At 50.1% G+C, this 20,572-nt stretch overlaps 1 protein-coding gene across 2 annotated transcripts in view; it reads left to right on the forward strand.

The window, feature by feature from the left end:
• Positions 1-20,572, forward strand: part of LOC138292691 (cytochrome P450 2D17-like) — a 327,621-nt gene that overhangs the window by 18,736 nt on the left and 288,313 nt on the right. The window contains exon 1 of one of the 2 annotated variants that reach the window (XM_069231414.1): positions 11,854-12,514. The exons of the other annotated variant lie outside the window; for it this stretch is intronic. Within the exon in view, the coding sequence (XP_069087515.1) occupies positions 12,305-12,514 (210 nt within the window). The 5' untranslated portion in view covers positions 11,854-12,304. Of the gene's footprint in view, positions 1-11,853; positions 12,515-20,572 lie in introns of those variants that run through there. 2 annotated transcript variants of the gene reach the window in all.

Here is a 20,572-nt window from a genome sequence, read left to right on the forward strand (position 1 = left end):
GACCCCGTAGGCAAGGGTCGCTCCCGGCGGGGGAGGGTGGGGGTTGGGGGGGCAAATTTATTTTAGGGCATTTCTGCCCCCCCCCTCTGGGGCCGGCTGAGCTACAGGCCAAACACCACAGGTAGGCACCTTGCAAAAAACACCTCTGTTTTCTGTGAAAAAATATGTTGTGTCCACGTTGTGTTTTGGGCCATTTCCTTTTGTGGGCGCTAGGCCTACCCACACAAGTGAGGTATCGTTTTTATCGGGAGACTTGGGGGAACGCTGGGTAGAAGGAAATGTGTGGCTCCTCTCAGATTCCAGAACTTTCTGCCACAGAAATGTGAGGGACATGTGTTTTTTTAGCCAAATTTTGAGGTTTGCAAAGGATTCTGGGTAACAGAACCTGGTCCGAGCCCCGCAAGTCACCCCTCCTTGGATTCCCCTAGGTCTCTAGTTTTCAGAAATGCACAGGTTTGGTAGGTTTCTCTAGGTGCCGGCTGAGCTAGAGGCCAAAATCTACAGGTAGGCACTTCGCAAAAAACACCTCTGTTTTTTTCCAACATTTAGGATGTGTCCACGTTGCGCTTTGGGGTGTTTCCTGTCGCCGGCGCTAGGCCTACCCACGCAAGTGAGGTATCATTTTTATCGGGAGACTTGGGGGAACGCTGGGTGGAAGGAAATTTGTAGCTCCTCTCAGATTCCAGAACTTTCTGTCACCGAAATGAGAGGAAAAGGTGTTTTTTGGGCCAAATTTTGATGTTTGCAAAGGATTCTGGGTAACATAACCTGGTCAGAGCCCCGCAAGTCACCCCATCTTGGATTCCCCTGGGTTTCTAGTTTTCAAAAATGCACTGGTTTGCTAGGTTTCCTCAGGTGTCGGCTGAGCTACAGGCCAAAATCCACAGGTAGGCACTGCTTTTTATAAAAAAATGTGATGTATCCACGTTGTGTTTTGGGCCCTTTCCTTTCGTGGGCGCTAGTCCTACCCACACAAGTGAGGTATCATTTTTATCGGGAGACTTGGGGGAACGCTGGGTAGAAGGAAATTTGTGGCTCCTCTCAGATTCCAGAACTTTCTGCCACAGAAATGTGAGTAACATGTGTATTTTTAGCCAAATTTTGAGGTTTGCAAAGGATTCTGGGTAACAGAACCTGGTCCGAGCCCCGCAAGTCACCCCTCCTTGGATTCCCCTAGGTCTCTAGTTTTCAGAAATGCACAGGTTTGGTAGGTTTCCCTAGGTGCCGGCTGAGCTAGAGGCCAAAATCTACAGGTAGGCACTTCGCAAAAAACACCTCTGTTTTTTTCCAACATTTAGGATGTGTCCACGTTGCGCTTTGGGGTGTTTCCTGTCGCCGGCGCTAGGCCTACCCACGCAAGTGAGGTATCATTTTTATCGGGAGACTTGGGGGAACGCTGGGTGGATCGAAATTTGTAGCTCCTCTCAGATTCCAGAACTTTCTGCCACAGAAATGTGAGGGACATGTGTTTTTTTAGCCAAATTTTGAGGTTTGCAAAGGATTCTGGGTAACAGAACCTGGTCCGAGCCCCGCAAGTCACCCCTCCTTGGATTCCCCTAGGTCTCTAGTTTTCAGAAATGCACAGGTTTGGTAGGTTTCCCTAGGTGCCGGCTGAGCTAGAGGCCAAAATCTACAGGTAGGCACTTCGCAAAAAACACCTCTGTTTTTTTCCAAAATTTAGGATGTGTCCACGTTGCGCTTTGGGGTGTTTCCTGTCGCCGGCGCTAGGCCTACCCACGCAAGTGAGGTATCATTTTTATCGGGAGACTTGGGGGAACGCTGGGTAGAAGGACATTTGTGGCTCCTCTCAGATTCCAGAACTTTCTGCCACAGAAATGTGAGTAACATGTGTATTTTTAGCCAAATTTTGAGGTTTGCAAAGGATTCTGGGTAACAGAACCTGGTCCGAGCCCCGCAAGTCACCCCTCCTTGGATTCCCCTAGGTCTCTAGTTTTCAGAAATGCACAGGTTTGGTAGGTTTCCCTAGGTGCCGGCTGAGCTAGAGGCCAAAATCTACAGGTAGGCACTTTGCAAAAAACACCTCTGTTTTTTTCCAAAATTTAGGATGTGTCCACGTTGCGCTTTGGGGTGTTTCCTGTCGCCGGCGCTAGGCCTACCCACGCAAGTGAGGTATCATTTTTATCGGGAGACTTGGGGGAACGCTGGGTGGAAGGAAATTTGTAGCTCCTCTCAGATTCCAGAACTTTCTGCCACAGAAATGTGAGGGACATGTGTTTTTTTAGCCAAATTTTGAGGTTTGCAAAGGATTCTGGGTAACAGAACCTGGTCCGAGCCACACAAGTCACCCCTCCTTGGATTCCCCTATGTCTCTAGTTTTCAGAAATGTACAGGTTTGGTAGGTTTCCCTAGGTGGCGGCTGAGCTAGAGGCCAAAATCTCCAGGTAGTCACTTTGCTAAAAACAGCTCTGTTTTCTGTGATGTGTCCACGTTGTGTTTTGGGGCATATCCTGTCGCGGGCGCTAGGCCTACCCACACAAGTGAGGTATCATTTTTATCGGGAGACGTGGGGGAACGCTGGGTGGAAGGAAATTTGTGGCTCCTCTCAGATTCCAGAACTTTCTGCCACAGAAATGTGAGGAACATGTGTTTTTTTAGCCAAATTTTGAGGTTTGCAAAGGATTCTGGGTAACAGAACCTGGTCCGAGCCACACAAGTCACCCCTCCTTGGATTCCCCTAGGTCTCTAGTTTTCAGAAATGTACAGGTTTGGTAGGTTTCCCTAGGTGCCGGCTGAGCTAGAGGCCAAAATCTACAGGTAGTCACTTTGCTAAAAACAGCTCTGATTTCTGTGATATGTCCACGTTGTGTTTTGGGGCATATCCTGTCGCGGGCGCTAGGCCTACCCACACAAGTGAGGTATCATTTTTATCGGGAGACGTGGGGGAACGCTGGGTGGAAGGAAATTTGTGGCTCCTCTCAGATTCCAGAACTTTCTGCCACAGAAATGTGAGGAACATGTGTTTTTTTAGCCAAATTTTGAGATTTGCAAAGGATTCTGGGTAACAGAACCTGGTCCGAGCCCCGCAAGTCACCCCTCCTTGGATTCCCCTAGGTCTCTAGTTTTCAGAAATGCACAGGTTTGGTAGGTTTCCCTAGGTGGCGGCTGAGCTAGAGGCCAAAATCTACAGGTAGTCACTTTGCTAAAAACAGCTCTGTTTTCTGTGATATGTCCACGTTGTGTTTTGGGGCATATCCTGTCGCGGGCGCTAGGCCTACCCACACAAGTGAGGTATCATTTTTATCGGGAGACGTGGGGGAACGCTGGGTGGAAGGAAATTTGTGGCTCCTCTCAGATTCCAGAACTTTCTGCCACAGAAATGTGAGGAACATGTGTTTTTTTAGCCAAATTTTGAGGTTTGCAAAGGATTCTGGGTAACAGAACCTGGTCCGAGCCCCGCAAGTCACCCCTCCTTGGATTCCCCTAGGTCTCTAGTTTTCAGAAATGCACAGGTTTGGTAGGTTTCCCTAGGTGGCGGCTGAGCTAGAGGCCAAAATCTACAGGTAGTCACTTTGCTAAAAACAGCTCTGTTTTCTGTGATATGTCCACGTTGTGTTTTGGGGCATATCCTGTCGCGGGCGCTAGGCCTACCCACACAAGTGAGGTATCATTTTTATCGGGAGACGTGGGGGAACGCTGGGTGGAAGGAAATTTGTGGCTCCTCTCAGATTCCAGAACTTTCTGCCACAGAAATGTGAGGAACATGTGTTTTTTTAGCCAAATTTTGAGATTTGCAAAGGATTCTGGGTAACAGAACCTGGTCCGAGCCCCGCAAGTCACCCCTCCTTGGATTCCCCTAGGTCTCTAGTTTTCAGAAATGCACAGGTTTGGTAGGTTTCCCTAGGTGGCGGCTGAGCTAGAGGCCAAAATCTACAGGTAGTCACTTTGCTAAAAACAGCTCTGTTTTCTGTGATATGTCCACGTTGTGTTTTGGGGCATATCCTGTCGCGGGCGCTAGGCCTACCCACACAAGTGAGGTATCATTTTTATCGGGAGACGTGGGGGAACGCTGGGTGGAAGGAAATTTGTGGCTCCTCTCAGATTCCAGAACTTTCTGCCACAGAAATGTGAGGAACATGTGTTTTTTTAGCCAAATTTTGAGGTTTGCAAAGGATTCTGGGTAACAGAACCTGGTCCGAGCCCCGCAAGTCACCCCTCCTTGGATTCCCCTAGGTCTCTAGTTTTCAGAAATGCACAGGTTTGGTAGGTTTCCCTAGGTGGCGGCTGAGCTAGAGGCCAAAATCTACAGGTAGTCACTTTGCTAAAAACAGCTCTGTTTTCTGTGATATGTCCACGTTGTGTTTTGGGGTATATCCTGTCGCGGGCGCTAGGCCTACCCACACAAGTGAGGTATCATTTTTATCGGGAGACGTGGGGGAACGCTGGGTGGAAGGAAATTTGTGGCTCCTCTCAGATTCCAGAACTTTCTGCCACAGAAATGTGAGGAACATGTGTTTTTTTAGCCAAATTTTGAGGTTTGCAAAGGATTCTGGGTAACAGAACCTGGTCCGAGCCACACAAGTCACCCCTCCTTGGATTTCCCTAGGTCTCTAGTTTTCAGAAATGCACAGGTTTGGTAGGTTTCCCTAGGTGGCGGCTGAGCTAGAGGCCAAAATCTACAGGTAGTCACTTTGCTAAAAACAGCTCTGTTTTCTGTGATGTGTCCACGTTGTGTTTTGGGGCATATCCTGTCGCGGGTGCTAGGCCTACCCACACAAGTGAGGTATCATTTTTATCGGGAGACGTGGGGGAACGCTGGGTGGAAGGAAATTTGTGGCTCCTCTCAGATTCCAGAACTTTCTGCCACAGAAATGTGAGGAACATGTGTTTTTTTAGCCAAATTTTGAGGTTTGCAAAGGATTCTGGGTAACAGAACCTGGTCCGAGCCACACAAGTCACCCCTCCTTGGATTCCCCTAGGTCTCTAGTTTTCAGAAATGCACAGGTTTGGTAGGTTTCCCTAGGTGGCGGCTGAGCTAGAGGCCAAAATCTACAGGTAGTCACTTTGCTAAAAACAGCTCTGTTTTCTGTGATGTGTCCACGTTGTGTTTTGGGGCATATCCTGTCGCGGGTGCTAGGCCTACCCACACAAGTGAGGTACCATTTTTATCGGGAGACTTGGGGGAACATAGATTAGCAAAACAAGTACTATTGCCCCTTGTCTTTCTCTACATTTTTTCCTTCCAAATATAGGAGTGAGTGTAAAAAAGACATCTATTTGAGAAATTCCCTGTAATTCACGTGCTACTATGGTCACCCCGGAATTCAGAGATGTGCAAATAACCACTGCTCCTCAACACCTTATCTTGTGCCCTTTTTGGAAATGCAAAGGTTTTCTTGATAGCAATTTTTTACTCCTTATATTTCAGCAAATTAATTGCTGTATACCCGGTATAGAATGAAAACGCACTGCAGGGTGCAGCTCATTTATTGGCTCTGGGTTCCTCGGGTTCTTGATGAACCTACAAGCCCTATATATCCCCGCAACCAGAGGAGTCCAGCAGACGTAACGGTATATTGCTTTCGATAATCTGACATTGCAGGGAAAAGTTACAGAGTAAAACGTAGAGAAAAATTGATGGTTTTTTCACCTCAATTTCAATATTTTTCTTTTTCAGCTGTTATTTTCTGTAGGAAACCCTTGTAGGATCTACACAAATGACCCCTTGCTGAATTCAGAATTTTGTCTACTTTTCAGAAATGTTTAGGTTTCTGGGATCCAGCATTGGTTTCATGACCATTCCTGTCACTGACTGGAAGGAGGCTGAAAGCACAAAAAATTGCACAAATGGGGTATGCCCCAGTAAAATGCCAAAATTGTGTTGAAAAATTGGGTTTTCTGATTCAAGTCTGCCTGTTCCTGAAAGCTGGGAAGCTGCTGAGTTTAGCACCGCAAACCCTTTGTTGATGCCATTTTCAGGGGAAAAAGCACAAGCCTTCTTCTGCAGCCACTTTTTCAATTTTTTTTGAAAAAAACGAAATTTTCACTGTATTTTGGTCAATTTCTTGGCCTCCTTCAAGGGAACCAACAAAGTCTGGGTACCTCTAGAATCCCTAGGATGTTGGAAAAAAAGGACGCAAATTTGGCTTGGTTAGCTTATGTGGACAAAAAGTTATGAGGGCCTAAGCGCGAACTGCCCCAAATAGGCAAAAAAAGGCCTGGCACAGGAGGGGGAAAAGGCCTGGCAGCGAAGGGGTTAAGATCCAAGTGATTGCCAGTGGCTGAGACTTATTAACATTCCAAGCATCACCTTTGTTTTTCAGGACTAGATACTGAGGCCCTCATGATTAGCTGACCCGGCTTTGCAGGGAAGATACCGAGAGGCAGGAATTACATTTATCGGCCGAAATCTTCTCTGCAAATTCCAACCATTATAAGTTTTTAAGCTGAAATAGGGAATAACTGCTCGCACCCAGATTATCCGGGTGATTTACCCTGCAGTATTTCACCATTTCAGTGAAAACAATGCACATATGCCCCGTCTGGTCCAAACAGGTGGCAAGGGCATTAGGCGCCGCTGTGTGAGGTCAGAGGGGTGAGATGTTGGGGCACTGGTTGTGCCTGCCCGAATGGAGCATTTTATGCTCCCCAAAACTGCTGCAATGGGTGCACAGTCTTCAGGCAATACTTCTGTCCTCGACCCCTGTCCTGCAACAATTCTTGAATGCATGGTGCCTCCAGGCACAAAATTATGCAAGGATGACTGTAGGAAGGTGTGAATGGGTACATAATTCATTTATCATCCCATGTCTGCAAGGGTGTTTGTTAGTGTGATAGTCTGTACATGAATTCAAAATCATTAACATTTATAAAGCGTGCTAGTCACCCGTGCGGGTCTCAAGGCGCTAGGGGGGAGGGGGGGTTACTGCTGCTCGAAAAGCCAGGTCTTGAGGAGTCTCCTGAATGCGGAGTGGTCCTGGGTGGTCCTGAGGCTGGTGGGGAGGGTGTTCCAGGTCTTGGCTGCCAGGTAGGAGAAGGACCTCCCACCCGCCGTGGAGCGGCGGATGCGAGGGATGGCAGTGAGCGCGAGGCCAGAGGAACGGAGGGGACGGGTGGGGGCGTAGAAGCTGAGGCGACGGTTGAGGTATTCCGGTCCCTTGTTGTGGAGGGCTTTGTGTGCGTGGGTGAGAAGTCGGAAGGTGATCCTTTTGCTGACTGGGAGCCAATGCAGGTGTCTCAGGTGTGCGGAGATGTGGCTGTTGCGGGGTACGTCGAGGATGAGGCGGGCCGAGGCGTTTTGAATACGTTGCAGGCGTTTTTGGAGTTTAGCGGTGGTCCCAGCATAGAGGGTGTTGCCGTAGTCCAGGCGGCTCGTGTCGAGGGCGTGGGTCACGGTTTTTCTGGTGTCGGCGGGGATCCAGCGGAAGATCTTGCGGAGCATGCGGAGGGTGAGGAAGCAGGCGGAGGACACGGCGTTGACTTGTTTGGTCATGGTGAGAAGAGGGTCCAAGATGAAGCCGAGGTTGCGGGCGTGGTCTGAGGGGGTCGGTGCGGTGCCAAGGGCCGTGGGCCACCAGGAGTCGTCCCATGCGGTCGGGGTGTTGCCGAGGATGAGGACTTCCGTTTTGTCAGAGTTCAGCTTTAGGTGGCTGAGCCTCATCCAATCTGCGACGTCCTTCATGCCGTCTTGTAGGTTGGTCTTAGCGCTGGCGGGGTCCTTGGTGAGGGAGAGTATAAGTTGGGTGTCGTCGGCGTAGGAGGTGATGATGATGTTGTGCTTGCGTACGATGTCGGCGAGGGGGCTCATGTAGACATTGAAGAGTGTCGGGCTGAGCGAGGAGCCTTGAGGAACGCCGCAGATGATCTCGGTGGGGTCTGAGCGAAAAGGTGGGAGGTAAACTCTTTGAGAGCGGTTTGAGAGGAAGGAGGCGATCCAGTCCAGGGCCTGGCCTTGGATCCCGGTGGAGCGGAGGCAGGTTATTAGGGTGCGGTGACAGACGGTGTCGAAGGCAGCCGAGAGGTCGAGGAGGATGAGGGCGACTGTTTCACCGTTGTCCATCAGGGTTCTGATGTCGTCTGAGACTGAGATGAGGGCGGTTTCAGTGCTGTGGTTGGTTCGGAATCCGGTTTGTAAAGGGTCGAGAAGGTTGTTGTCTTCCAGGAAGTTGGTAAGCTGTTTGTTGGCGGTCTTCTCTATTACCTTGGCAGGGAAGGGGAGGAGCGAGATGGGGCGGAAGTTTTTCAGGTCGCTTGGGTCAGCCGTAGGTTTCTTTAGTAGGGCGTTGACTTCGGCGTGTTTCCAGCTTTCGGGGAAGGTAGCAGAAGAAAATGAAGAGTTGATGATGGCCTGGAGGTGCGGGGCGATGATGTCGTCGGCTATATTGAAGATGAAGTGAGGGCAGGGGCCCGATGGGGCGCCGGAGTGGATAGAGTTCATGGTGGTTTTGGTTTCTTCAGTGTTGATGTGGGTCCAGGCATTGAGGGTGATGGCCGGGGGTGTGGGTTCGGTGATGCTTGGTTGGGTCTGGTGTCCGAAGCTGTCGTGGAGGTCAGTGATCTTGCGATGGAAGAAGGTGGCGAGGGAGTTGCACAGGTCTTGTGAGGGCGTGACGGCGTTGGCGTTGGCGTTCGGGTTGGAGAACTCTTTAACGATGCTGAAAAGTTCTCTGCTGTTGTGGCTGTTTTTGTCCAGTCTGTCGGTGAAAAAATTCCTTTTGGCTGCGCGGATCAGGTGGTGGTGTTCGCGGGTTGCGTTTTTTAGGGCGGTCATGTTGTCGGCGGTGTGGTCCTTGCGCCAGGCCTTCTTGTGGGCGCGACAGGTTTTCTTCGATTCCTTAAGGGTGTCACCAATGCGTGCGTCTGAGGGGAGCAAGGTTGTCTGCGCAGTTGGAGATCCAGTTCGAGAGGCTGAGGGCTGCGTCTTTGGGGTCGGTGGTGAGGGTAGGTTGGTTGACGGTGAGTGCGGAGAAGAGTTGTTCCTCGGGGATTTTGTTCCCCTGTCGACGAGGGATGGGTTGAGTGCGGAGGTGGCGGGTCTCGCGTCGGAATGTGAAGTGGACACAGCTGTGGTCGGTCCAGTGTAGAGCGGAGGCGTGGCTGAAGGAGACGTGTTTGCTGGCGGAGAAGATGGGGTCAAGCGTGTGTCCGGCGATGTGGGTGGCGGTGTTCACCAGTTGCTTGAGGCCGAGGTTGGCGAGGTTGGCGAGCAGAGCGGTGGTGTTGGGGTCGTTGTTCTGTTCCAGATGGAAGGTGAGGTCGCCTAGGAGGATGTAGTCCGGCGAGGGCGTGCGGGGAGACGAAGTCGGCGATGGAGTCGCTGAAAGGGGTGCGCGGTCCGGGGGGGCGGTAGACGAGGGATCCTCTGAGGGTTGTCCTGGGGTCGGTGCGAATCTGGAAATGCAGGTGTTCAGCGGCGAGGGGGGTGTCTTCGGTGGAGGTGGTGACGCTGATGGAGTCTTTGAAGACGATGGCGATTCCTCCTCCTACTTGGTTGGTGCGGTCTTTCCTGGAAATCTTGTAGCCTTCGGGGATGGCAGTGGCGATGTCAGGGGCCGAGGAGGCGTTCATCCAGGTCTCCGTGATGAAGGCGACGTCCGGTGCTGTGGAGTCCAGGAGGTCCCAGAGTTCAACGGCGTGCTTGTGGATGGATCGAGCGTTGACCAGGATGTACTTGAGGTGGTTGATGATGCGTGGGCTGGTGGTTGTGGTAGTTGCGTGGTGGAAGATGCGTTTGCAGGAGTGGCAGGTGAAGGGTCCATGGGTGCGTTTGGGGTGAGCTTGGAAGCAGGTGTTGGAGCGCCCTGGGTTGAGGGCGTGGAGGGTGGTGGGGTTGCAGCGGAGCAGCGGGGTTTGGGAGATCTGGGGAACAGGGGTCGTGGCGCTGGGCGCGGGCCAGGCACGGACGGGCGCAGACGGGCTTGCCTCTGGCGCGCCCGCCATAAGAGGGAGGAGGGGGGGGAGGCGTCAGCTGGGGGCGAATGGGAGCTGGGGGGCGGGGGCGTGCAGGAGGTGGCGGCGGGAAAGCGGAAGGGAGGGTGGGACAGGTAGAGGGAGAAGAGCGGGGGAGGGGGGTTTAAGGGTGGTGGGGGTGAGTTTTAGGAAGTTTAGGAGTTTAGGGAGAGAGATAGGAGTAAGGTTGGGAAGATAGGGGAGGGGGGGTTGTAGAGGTGGGTGAGGGTGAGAGGTAGAGTGAAAGGATAGGAAGATAGGGGTGGTAACAGAGGGGGTGGCGACTGTGGGGGAAAGATAGAGAAAATAGGTATATAGGAGGAGGTGGTGAGTGAGGGAGATAGATAGTGAGATAGAGAGATAGGTAGATTGGTAGATAGGAGGAGTGAGGGAGGCAGATAGCGAACGGGGTAGATAGGGGTGATACAGAGGGGGAGGCGAGTGAGGGAGAGAGATGAGACAGGAGCAGGAGGGCAGGCGTGGGAAGAGCAGAAGACGGAGGATGAAGAAGCAGAAGAACAGAAGACAGAAGATGAAGAGCAGAAGAAAGAAGCAGAAGAACAGAAGATGAAGAGCAGAAGACAGAAGAACAGGAGACAGAAGACAGAAGACGAAAGACCACAGAAGAAGGTACAGAGGACGAAGAACAGAAGACAGAAGACCACAGAAGAAGGTACAGGAGACAAAGAGCAGAAGACAGAAGACTGCAGAAGAAGATAAAGAAGAAGAGGGGCGCAGAAGACAGAGAAATACAGATGAAGGTGAAGAAGAGGAGCACAGAAGAGTACAGATGAAGGTGAAGAAGAGGAGCGCAGAAGACAGAAGAATACAGATGAAGAAGAAGAGGGGCGGCGAGCGGCAGAGGAAGGAGCCCAGAAGAGGGACAGAGAAGAAGAGGCACACGCAGGTCGCGGTGCAGAGGAGAGGCTGAGAAGCACACAGATGAAGAGAGAAGACGGGGAGCAGGAGCGAAAGAAGAGTACAGAAGAAGATTACAGAAGAGGAGCGAGGAGGAAGAACAGAGAAGAAGAAAAGAAGCAGGAGAGAGGGTGAGTAGCGCGGGGCAGGGCGAGGGGCTGGGAGGTGGGGGGTACTTACTGCGAGGTAGCTGGGCGGTCTCAGGAACCTGGAGGAGCTGCAGGGGGAGCGACCTACCCTTGGGTCAAGGGTCGCTGATGATATATATCTGTAGGTTTGTTGCTTTGTCTGCATATATGCATTTATGTGTGATCTATGTCGACATATTCAGGCATACAAAAACCGAACCTATTGGCAGGTCCATTGAAATTATGCGTTTGTGTGGTTGCTGTGTTTACGAATAATAATCCATTGGCTGCATTTGTCACATAATCCATTTTCTGATGTATAATCTGCAGATTTTAACCCCAAAAAATGGTTTCTAGCTCAAACAGTTCAAGTGACTAGAACGCAGCGACGAGTGTTATTGCGCAGTGGAAGGCCCTTTGCAAAGTTGACTGGTCAACTTTCTGTTACTTATTGCTATGTTTGGCTGCTAAACTAGTAGCACTGAGGTGCAACGAATACAGACAGTGTTAGGAAGACAAATGGTGTTAACAAGTAATAATGACAGAATAGAGAAGTAATACTATCACAGTATGTGCCACAATATGCCGCATAATTTGCCTTATTTTGGTGCATAATTTACTCAAGTCTGCCGCATAATTTGGACCACCCCACTGTATAATTTCAGTGGCCCTACCTATTGGCTATGTCATTGCTTGGATCACCAACATCAGGAGCTGCCAGAAACTTTTACTGACTCAGCTGCTCTACATTAACTCCCTCCCACCTTTTCTTTTGTGTCCAATGAGAAGGGAAGCTGTGAGTCCAAAAGATCACATGATTGGAGAAACACAAAGATAAACAGAGGAGAGCAGAGTGATTGGTCGAAGCCGGGTAGAAATTGAGGACAGTGAGGTGAGCCGAGGACAGGAGAGAGAAGGCTGACAGGTGGTGGCTACACCTGGGAGGAGACAAGAGAGGCGAGTGGGGGAGAGAAGAGGCTGGAAGATAGAAGCTGCATTTAAAGGCAGGAGCTGGGGGAGGTGCAGAAGGAAACTGTATGTAATTGGGTGGAGCTAGGAAAAGCGAGAATAAGAGATGAAAGCGTGGAAGTGAGGTAAAGAGGGGCGGTAGGAACTGGCAAAGGACACATTGCAAGACAGACACTAAAAGAGAAACTTACACAGACGTGGTGAAGGCAAGAGCTCGTGCAGACAAGTAAGAAGGAGAGAGACGGAGAGTGAGAGCAGACTGTGCTGGTATGTTGATGCTTTACTAAATTCAAAACAAGCACCGAACTTTAAAACACAGAGCGAGAAGAGTGGACACGAGAGACAGATACATTACATTTCGTAGCGAGTCAGAAGGAGCAAGCATGAGTCTGCTCTCAGCGCCCTGGTCCCTCCTGCCCTCGGGTACCTTCCTGACGATGCTGGCTCTTTTCTTCACCGTCTTTGCTCTGTTCTTTGATTTCATGAAGCGCCGGAGGAGTTGGAGCCGCTACCCACCCGGACCCACCTCCCTGCCCTTCTTTGGAAATATTTTGCAGGCGGATTTCAAAAGGCTTGCCAATTACTGTGCTCGGGTAAGTCTGGGTTCAGAAAACTCTTTCCGTCAATGCATGTTGTTTAAATGTAACGTGTCTTAAAGTGAGGAGAATGAAACATTTTCAATAAGGTGTAGCATAAGTGCGAAATGAAGCGCTACTTCCTTATCGATTGCAATCATTTACTTTCCTATGCCAGGTCCTTCTCGTTTCAACGCGCCTGTAGTATGAGCATTACGTCACCATTCACCAGTGATGATGCGCCATATGCGCGTCATGACGTCACAATGCCTCTGCACTCAGACGCAGGTCCGATCGCAATTTCCCTCAGAAGCTGCGGGGCAAGGAAGCAAGCAACAGGCAGAATGTACAGTGTGCGCGCTTCAAGCACAATTTGTGCGAGAGAAAATACCACCTGCTAGTGTGGTACGGAGTTTGTGTTCCTGTGCCGGAGAATTACATTCAATCACCAACTCGGAAAGGAGGCGCTTATCCTTATGTCTGTTGTGCGGCTCGTAGCTGAGAAAATCAATTGCGTGCTTGGCCAGAAATGTTCCTGTAAAAGGTATTTAAGGAACACCGGTAGTATAGAGTGGGAAGGGGGCAGAATGGCTGTAGGGTGTGGTTAAACAAAAACATAGCTATCACGTGGTTTCATGTCGTTTGTGACTTTTTATGTGAGTACTGACTTTTTTGTATGGGTACAAATAAAAATAAAGAAGAGCTATGGCGTGGCTACAACTAATGTGCTTTTCTTTTAATTAAAGAAAATGAAAAAGTGGGATGAGGCGGCACCGAGTGAGAGAGGGTAGGAAAGAAGGACTTGGGTGGAGGAAGAGGAACCCCCCCCCCCCTCAAAGGCCCAGTCCCGAAAATCCTAAAAGATAGCACATGAATCAGTTTCTTGATTTGGGAAATGGCGCAGTTTATTAACACTGATTTATAGCATGGTTGCCCTTACTTTTATAAGGGCCATAAATCCTTGTGTCGCATCACACACGGTATGCAAAATATTAGCCTTGAATTGCCATAAAACACGTTGTCATCCATGAGATTGAACGCCCATGAGTTCATTGCTTACATTTTGTACATTTGGGTCATAAATCACTTTTGACATATTATCAACCCCATAAAATTCCGACATCTGCTTATCACATGCCCATCAATCAAATTGCCATAAATCAATCCAAGCATTTAGTCGTTTGGGTATCTTGCTCCTTGGTGTTGGCGTTATTCCTTTTGTGTTGGAGGGTACTATTTTTCTTTTAGGCTTAAATCACTACCTTGGTTAGTCCTTGTGTCCAGCTCACCGGCAGACCCGGGCTGCAGGTGCCATGTTTCTTGTACCTCCCCCGACTGCTTTACCCTGCCGTGAGGCATCCCAAGGTAAGTAATCCTGCCACCCCACTGTGTTGGGTGTGGCCTTTTACATTCTTTAATGCTCTTCTCCGCTGCACCCCCTTCTGACCCAGCCTGCGACTTCCTGGGTACCTTGTGTTTGGTGTGGGTGGGTGTCTCCTTTGCGTGGCTGCCTGGCTGCCCACGTAAGAAAGAGGGGTTCCGACCCAGGCAGGCCCTTTTTAAGCCCCCCGTCCCTTTGGGCATGGAAGGGGGAAAACTAAAAGATTCTTTGGCCCCCATTGGGCCATCCTGAACTTTGCCCCCTTTCCGCTTCTGCCCTGCGCCGAGGGCTCGAGGGGGCAGGGGAGTGAGGGAGGAGGAGCGGGGGTCCACTTCTGGTCCCCCTTTGTTTGCTCACCTCTTTGGTGCGCTTTCTTGCGTTCCTCAGAGATGTTTCCGCTCCGGCCCCTTGAGCCCCCTTTCGGGTGCGGGCCTTCGCCCCAAACCCCCCCCCCCTCCAAGCAGCCCATTTCCGAAAATGCTCTTTTCTCGATTTGTCTATTGCTCCTGCTGACTTGGCCCCCCTCCATTTCTGCCTGGGGATGATCTCTGACCATATCAGCATTGTACTGCCCAGCAGCCTCGCTACCCAACTGAGGTTTCCCCTGATGCTTTCCAGCAGGCCCTTCCTACCTAGCTGCACCAAGTCATTCCTGCCTAGGTGTATTATTACCACGTCAGGCTTCATGTGCTCCCATTTCCAAACCATTCTACGTCTGTTCGCTGTGGGCGTCGCTCCCTCCTGAAACCTCTTACGTCCCACCAGACTAAGGCTCTCTGCACAAAGGAGTGTCCAATCACCCATCCCGTTCTACGTACCACACCTGCATTTAGAAGTGACCAGGGGGAAAGTAAAGTTCTTGTTTGTTTGCCCCAGCCTGCCATTCTACCCCCCCTCTTACTTTCTTCTGGAGGTGTCAGGCCCCGCCTCTGCCGGTGCAGGATGGAAGGGGGTGGTGGGGCTACTCGTGCTTGCCTGGTTGTTGCCTTCTGATGTAACCTTTATAGGCGTTTGAGCTCCACCTCCCAATTGCCTTAGTGCCTGCCGGTGCCAGGCCATGTTGGGCAGCCGATGTTGCTGCCCCTATCCGGAACAAGTGTGTACCAAACTCGCTTGCTGGGAGCCCTGCCTTGGTCAGCGCCCTTTTGAGCACTGATTTTAACTGAAATGTGCACAAGCAGTCTCCATTCTCATACTTCAAGAGCACCCCATGCCCCACCTGCCTCAGGTCTAAATACCTGTGTATGTTGCACACTGGGCATAATTCTAGATCATCAAGGCATCTTAGCTCCACTTTTGCCCCTTCCCCATGTGGTCGGTCTTGGATCTCCTTAGTGGTATTTGCATAAGGTTGTGGCCTATTCGCGGGTGTTTGTTCGTGTGATAGTCGGTACGTGAATTGATATATGTAGGTGTGTTGCTTTGTCTGCATATATGCATTTATGTGTGATCTATGTTGTAAGGAAATGCCTCCTTGGCATGGTTACCCCCTGACTTTTTGTCTTTGTTGATGCTAAGTTATGATTTGAAAGTGTGCGGGGACGCTGCTAACCAGGCCCGAGCACCAGTGTTCTTTCCCTAAACTGTACCTTTGTCTCCACAATTGGCACAACCCTGGCACTCCGGTAAGTCCCTTGTAACTGGTACCCCTGGTACCAAGGGGCCTGATGCCAGGGAAGGTCTCTAAGGGCTGCAGCATGTCTTATGCCACCCTGGGGACCCCTCACTCAGCACATGCACACTGCCTCACAGCTTGTGTGTGCTGGTGGGGAGAAAATGACTAAGTCAACATGGCACTCCCCTCAACTCAACTCAACTCAACATCACCTCTTACCTGCATCTACGGATGTCAGAACTAAGGACTCTCTGTAAGCTAAAAAATATAAAAACTGGCTCACACCCTACCAAAGTTAAGCTCCAGGAGCTTCTGGAAGAGTTTGCAAGAGACCACCCCTCTGAGGATAACCCTACAGTGCTGGTGGGGAGAAAATGACTAAGTCAACATGGCACTCCCCTCGGAGTGCCATGCCAACCTCACACTGCCTGTGGCATAGGTAAGTCACCCCTCTAGCAGGCATTACAGCCCTAAGGCAGGGTGCACTATACCACAGGTGAGGGCATATGTGCATGAGCACTATGCCCCTACTGTGTCTAAGCAAAACCTTAGACATTGTAAGTGCAGGGTAGCCATAAGAGTATATGGTATGGGAGTTTGTCAAACACGAACTCCACAGTTCCATAATGGCTACACTGAAAACTGGGAAGTTTGGTATCAAACTTCTCAGCACAATAAATGCACACTGATGCCAGTGTGCAATTTATTGTAACATACACCCAGAGAGCATCTCAGAGATGCCCCCTGAATACCTACCCGACTTCTAGTGTAGGCTGACCAGTTTCTGCCAGCCTGCCACACACCAGACATGTTGCTGGCCACATGGGGAGAGTGCCTTTGTCACTCTGTGGCCAGGTTCAAAGCCTGTACTGGGTGGAGGTGCTTCTCACCTCCCCCTGCAGGAACTGTAACACCTGGCGGTGATCCTCAAAGGCTCACCCCTTTTGTTAGTGTCTCGGGGCATCCCAGCTAGTGGAGATGCCCGCCCCTCCGGCCACTGCCCCCACTTTTGGCGGCAAGGCTGGAGGAGATAATGAGAAAAACAAGGAGTAGTCACCCACCAGTCGCAACAGCCCCTAAGGTGTCCTGAGCTGAGGTGACCCCTGCCTTGAGAAATCCTCCATCTTGAGTTTGGAGGATTCCCCCAATAGGATTAGGGATGTGCCCCCCTCCCCAAAGGGAGGAGGCACAAAGAGGGTGTAGCCACCCTCAAGGACAGTTGCCATTGGCTAGTGCCCTCCCAGACCTAAAGACACCCCTAAATTCAGTATTTAGGGGCTCCCCAGATCCCAGGAAATCAGATTCCTGCAACCTGAAGAAACAAGAAGGACTGCTGACCTACAAGCCTGCAGAGAAGGAGGAAGACGACAACTGCTTTGGCCCTAGCCCTACCGGCCTGTGTCCAACTTCGAAAACCTGCTCCAGCGACGCATCCGACAGGGACCAGCAACCTCTGAAGCCTCAGAGGACTGCCCTGGACTAAAGGACAAAGAACCTCCTGTGAAGAGCGGCCCTGTTCAAAACCAGCAACTTCTTTGCAACAAAGAAGCAACTTTCAAAGACTGCACGTTTCCCGTCGGAAGCATGAGACTTCACACTCTTCACCCGAAACCCCTGGCTCGAGATCCAGAGAGCAAACACCTCAAGGAGGACTCACCGGCGACTGTGAGCCCGTGAGTAACCAGAGACGAGCCCCCACAACGATGCCTGCAGAGAGAATCCAGAGGCTCCCCTGACCACGACTGCCTGTAACAAAGGACCCGACGCCTGGAACCAACACTGCACCCGCAGCCCCAGGACCGGAAGGAACCGAACTTCAATGCAGGAGTGTCCCCCAGGCGACCCTCTGCCTCACCCTGGTGGTGGCTGTCCCGAAAAGCCCCCACTGTGCCTGTCTGCACCGCTAGTGGCCCCCGGGTCCCTCCATTGTTTTCCATCTGAAACCCGATGCCTGCTTTACAAACTGCACCCGGCCGCCCCTGTGCTGCTGAGGGTGTGTTTTGTGTGCCTACTTGTGTCCCCCCCCAGTGCTCTACAAAACCCCCCTGGTCTGCCCCTGAGGACGCAGGTACTTACCTGCTGGCAGACTGGAACCGGAGCACCCCTGTTCTCCATAGGCGCCTATGTGTTTTGGGCACCTCTTTGACCTCTGCACCTGACCGGCCCTGAGCTGATGGTGTGGTAACTTTGGGGTTGCCTTGAAGCCCCAACGGTGGGCTGCCTATGCCCCAGGACTGAGACTTGTAAGTGTTTTACTTACCTCCTAATCTAACCTTTACTTACCTCCCCCAGGAACTGTTGATTTTTGCACTGTCCACTTTGAAAATAGCTTATTGCCATTCTTACAAAGACTGTATATGATATTGCTTTTATTCAAAGTTCCTAAAGTATCTAAGTGAAGTACCTTACATTTAAAGTGTTTAATGTAAATCTTGAACCTGTGGTTCTTAAAATAAACTAAGAAAATATATTTTTCAATATAAAAACCTATTGGCCTGGAGTAAGTCTTTGAGTGTGTGTTCCTCATTTATTGCGTGTGTGTACAACAAATGCTTAACACTACCCTCTGATAAGCCTACTGCTCGACCACACTACCACAAAATAGAGCATTAGAATTATCTACTTTTGCCACTATCTTACCTCTAAGGGGAATGCTTGGACTCTGTGCACACTATTTCTTGCTTTGAAATAGTATATACAGAGCCAACTTCCTACATTGGTGGATCAGCGGTGGGGTCTAAGACTTTGCATTTGCTGGACTACTCAGCCAATACCTGATCACACTACTAAATTCCAAAAATTGTCATTAGAACCTGATTTTTGCAATTTGAGCTATTTTTTTCTAATTTGTTTGAAGCCCTGGTAGGGCCTTGTGTAAGTCCCTGCTAGCATTTCTTTTAGAGTTTAAAAGTTTTATAAAAGTTAGTATTAAGTTCTAGAAATAGTTTTAGATTCTTAAAAAGTATCCCAACTTTGGGAAAAATAATGTCCAGCACAGAAGAGATGGTGGTGGAACTCAACATCACCTCTTACCTGCATCTACGGATGTCAGAACTAAGGACTCTCTGTAAGCTAAAAAATATAAAAACTGGCTCACACCCTACCAAAGTTAAGCTCCAGGAGCTTCTGGAAGAGTTTGCAAGAGACCACCCCTCTGAGGATAACCCTACAGAGGGGGAAACTAGTGAGCAGGAGGATGATTCCCTCCCTCCTGTCCTAGTTAGGGAGGCCAGGGTCCCTCAAACCCTGACTCCACAAGTGATAGTCAGAGATACTGGTTCTTCCACAGGGGATTCCAGTAACTCTGGAAGCATTGAGGGCAGCCTCAATGAAGATGACCTCCTGTTAGCCTGGATGGTCAAAAGATTGGCTTTGGAGAGACAGCTCCTAGCCATAGAGAGGGAAAGACAAGAGATGGGTTTAGCTCCCATCAATGGTGGCAGCAACTTAAATAGGGTCAGAGAAAATACTGACCTGCTAAAAATCCCCAAAGGGATTGTGACAAAATATGAAGATGGTGATGACATCACCAAATGGTTCACAGCTTTTGAGAGGGCTGGTGCAACCAGAAAAGTAAACAGATCTCACTGGGGTGCTCTCCTTTGGGAAATGTTCACTGGAAAGTGTAGGGATAGACTTCTCACACTCTCTGGAAAAGATGCAGAATCATATGACCTCATGAAGGCTACCCTGATTGAGGGCTTTGGATTCTCAACTGAGGAGTACAGGATTAGGTTCAGGGGGGCTCAAAATATCCTCGAGCCAGACCTAGGTTGATTTTGTTGACTTCTCAGTCAAAACACTAGATGGTTGGATTCATGGCAGTTGTGTAAATTATTATGAAGGGCTGTATAGCTTGTTTATGAAGGAACACCTTTTAAGTAATTGTTTCAATGATAAACTGCATCAGCATCTGGTAGACCTAGGTCCAATTTCTCCCCAAGAATTGGGAAAGAAGGCAGACCACTGGGTCAAGACAAGGGTGACCAAGACTTCCACAGGGGGTGACCAAAAGAAAGGGGTCATAAAGCCTCCCCAGGGGAAGAGTGTTGAGACATCCAAGGGAAAAAGTAAAGAGTCTTCTGCAGGGCCCCAAAACCTTGCACAGGAGGGTGGGTCCAAAGCCTCTTCACAATCCTCATTTGGGTACAAGGGTAAAAACTTTGATCCCAAAAAGGCCTGGTATCTCAGCTGTAATCAGCATGGACACCAAACTGGAGACAAGGCCTGTTCCAAGAAAGGTTCTACTTCAACTACTACTCCAGTTAGCACTGGAATAGCCAGTCTCCATGTGGGATCAACAGTGTGCCCAGAGCAAATCAGGGTCCACACTGAAGCCACATTAGTCTCTGAGGGTGGGGTGGACTTAGCCACACTAGCTGTCTGGCCGCCTAACATGCAAAAATACAGGCAGCAGCTCTTTATTAATGGGACTAGAGTAGAGGCCCTGAGGGATACAGGTGCCAGTGTCACTATGGTGACAGACAAATTGGTTTCTCCAGGACAATACCTGACTGGACAAGCTTATCCAGTCACCAATGCTGACAATCAGACTAAAGTACATCCCATGGCTATGGTAACTTAGAATGGGGAGAGGTCACTGGCCTGAAACAGGTGGTAGTCTCTTCTGCTATACCAGTAGAATGTCTGCTTGGAAATTATCTGGAGTCCTCAGCATGGGCTAAGTTCGAACTCAAAACCCATGCAGCCATGCTGGGTATCCCTGAACTGGTGTGTGTCAAGACTAGGGCACAGTGCAGAGCTCAGGGTGAAAAAGAAGTGTTGGAGTCTGGAATAATGGCCCAACCTTCCAAGAGAAAAGGAAAGAAGACTGGGGAACCAGCTTCAGCACAGAAAAAGAAACAGAGTCTCTCTTCTCAGGAAGAAGTTCTAGCCCCTGAGAGAACTGAGCCTATGGAGTTAGAACCTTACCAGGTTGAGCTCTTGGGCCCAGGGGGGCGCTCAAGGGAGCAGCTGTGCAAGGGGCAAGAAACTTGTCCCTCTCTTGAAGGCCTCAGACAGCAAGCTGCTGAACAAGAAAAAGGAATTGTCAGTGTAACACACAGGATCTATTGGGAAG

Source organism: Pleurodeles waltl, chromosome 4_2, assembly GCF_031143425.1.
Source record: "Pleurodeles waltl isolate 20211129_DDA chromosome 4_2, aPleWal1.hap1.20221129, whole genome shotgun sequence".
Taxonomy (NCBI): Eukaryota; Metazoa; Chordata; class Amphibia; order Caudata; family Salamandridae; genus Pleurodeles; species Pleurodeles waltl.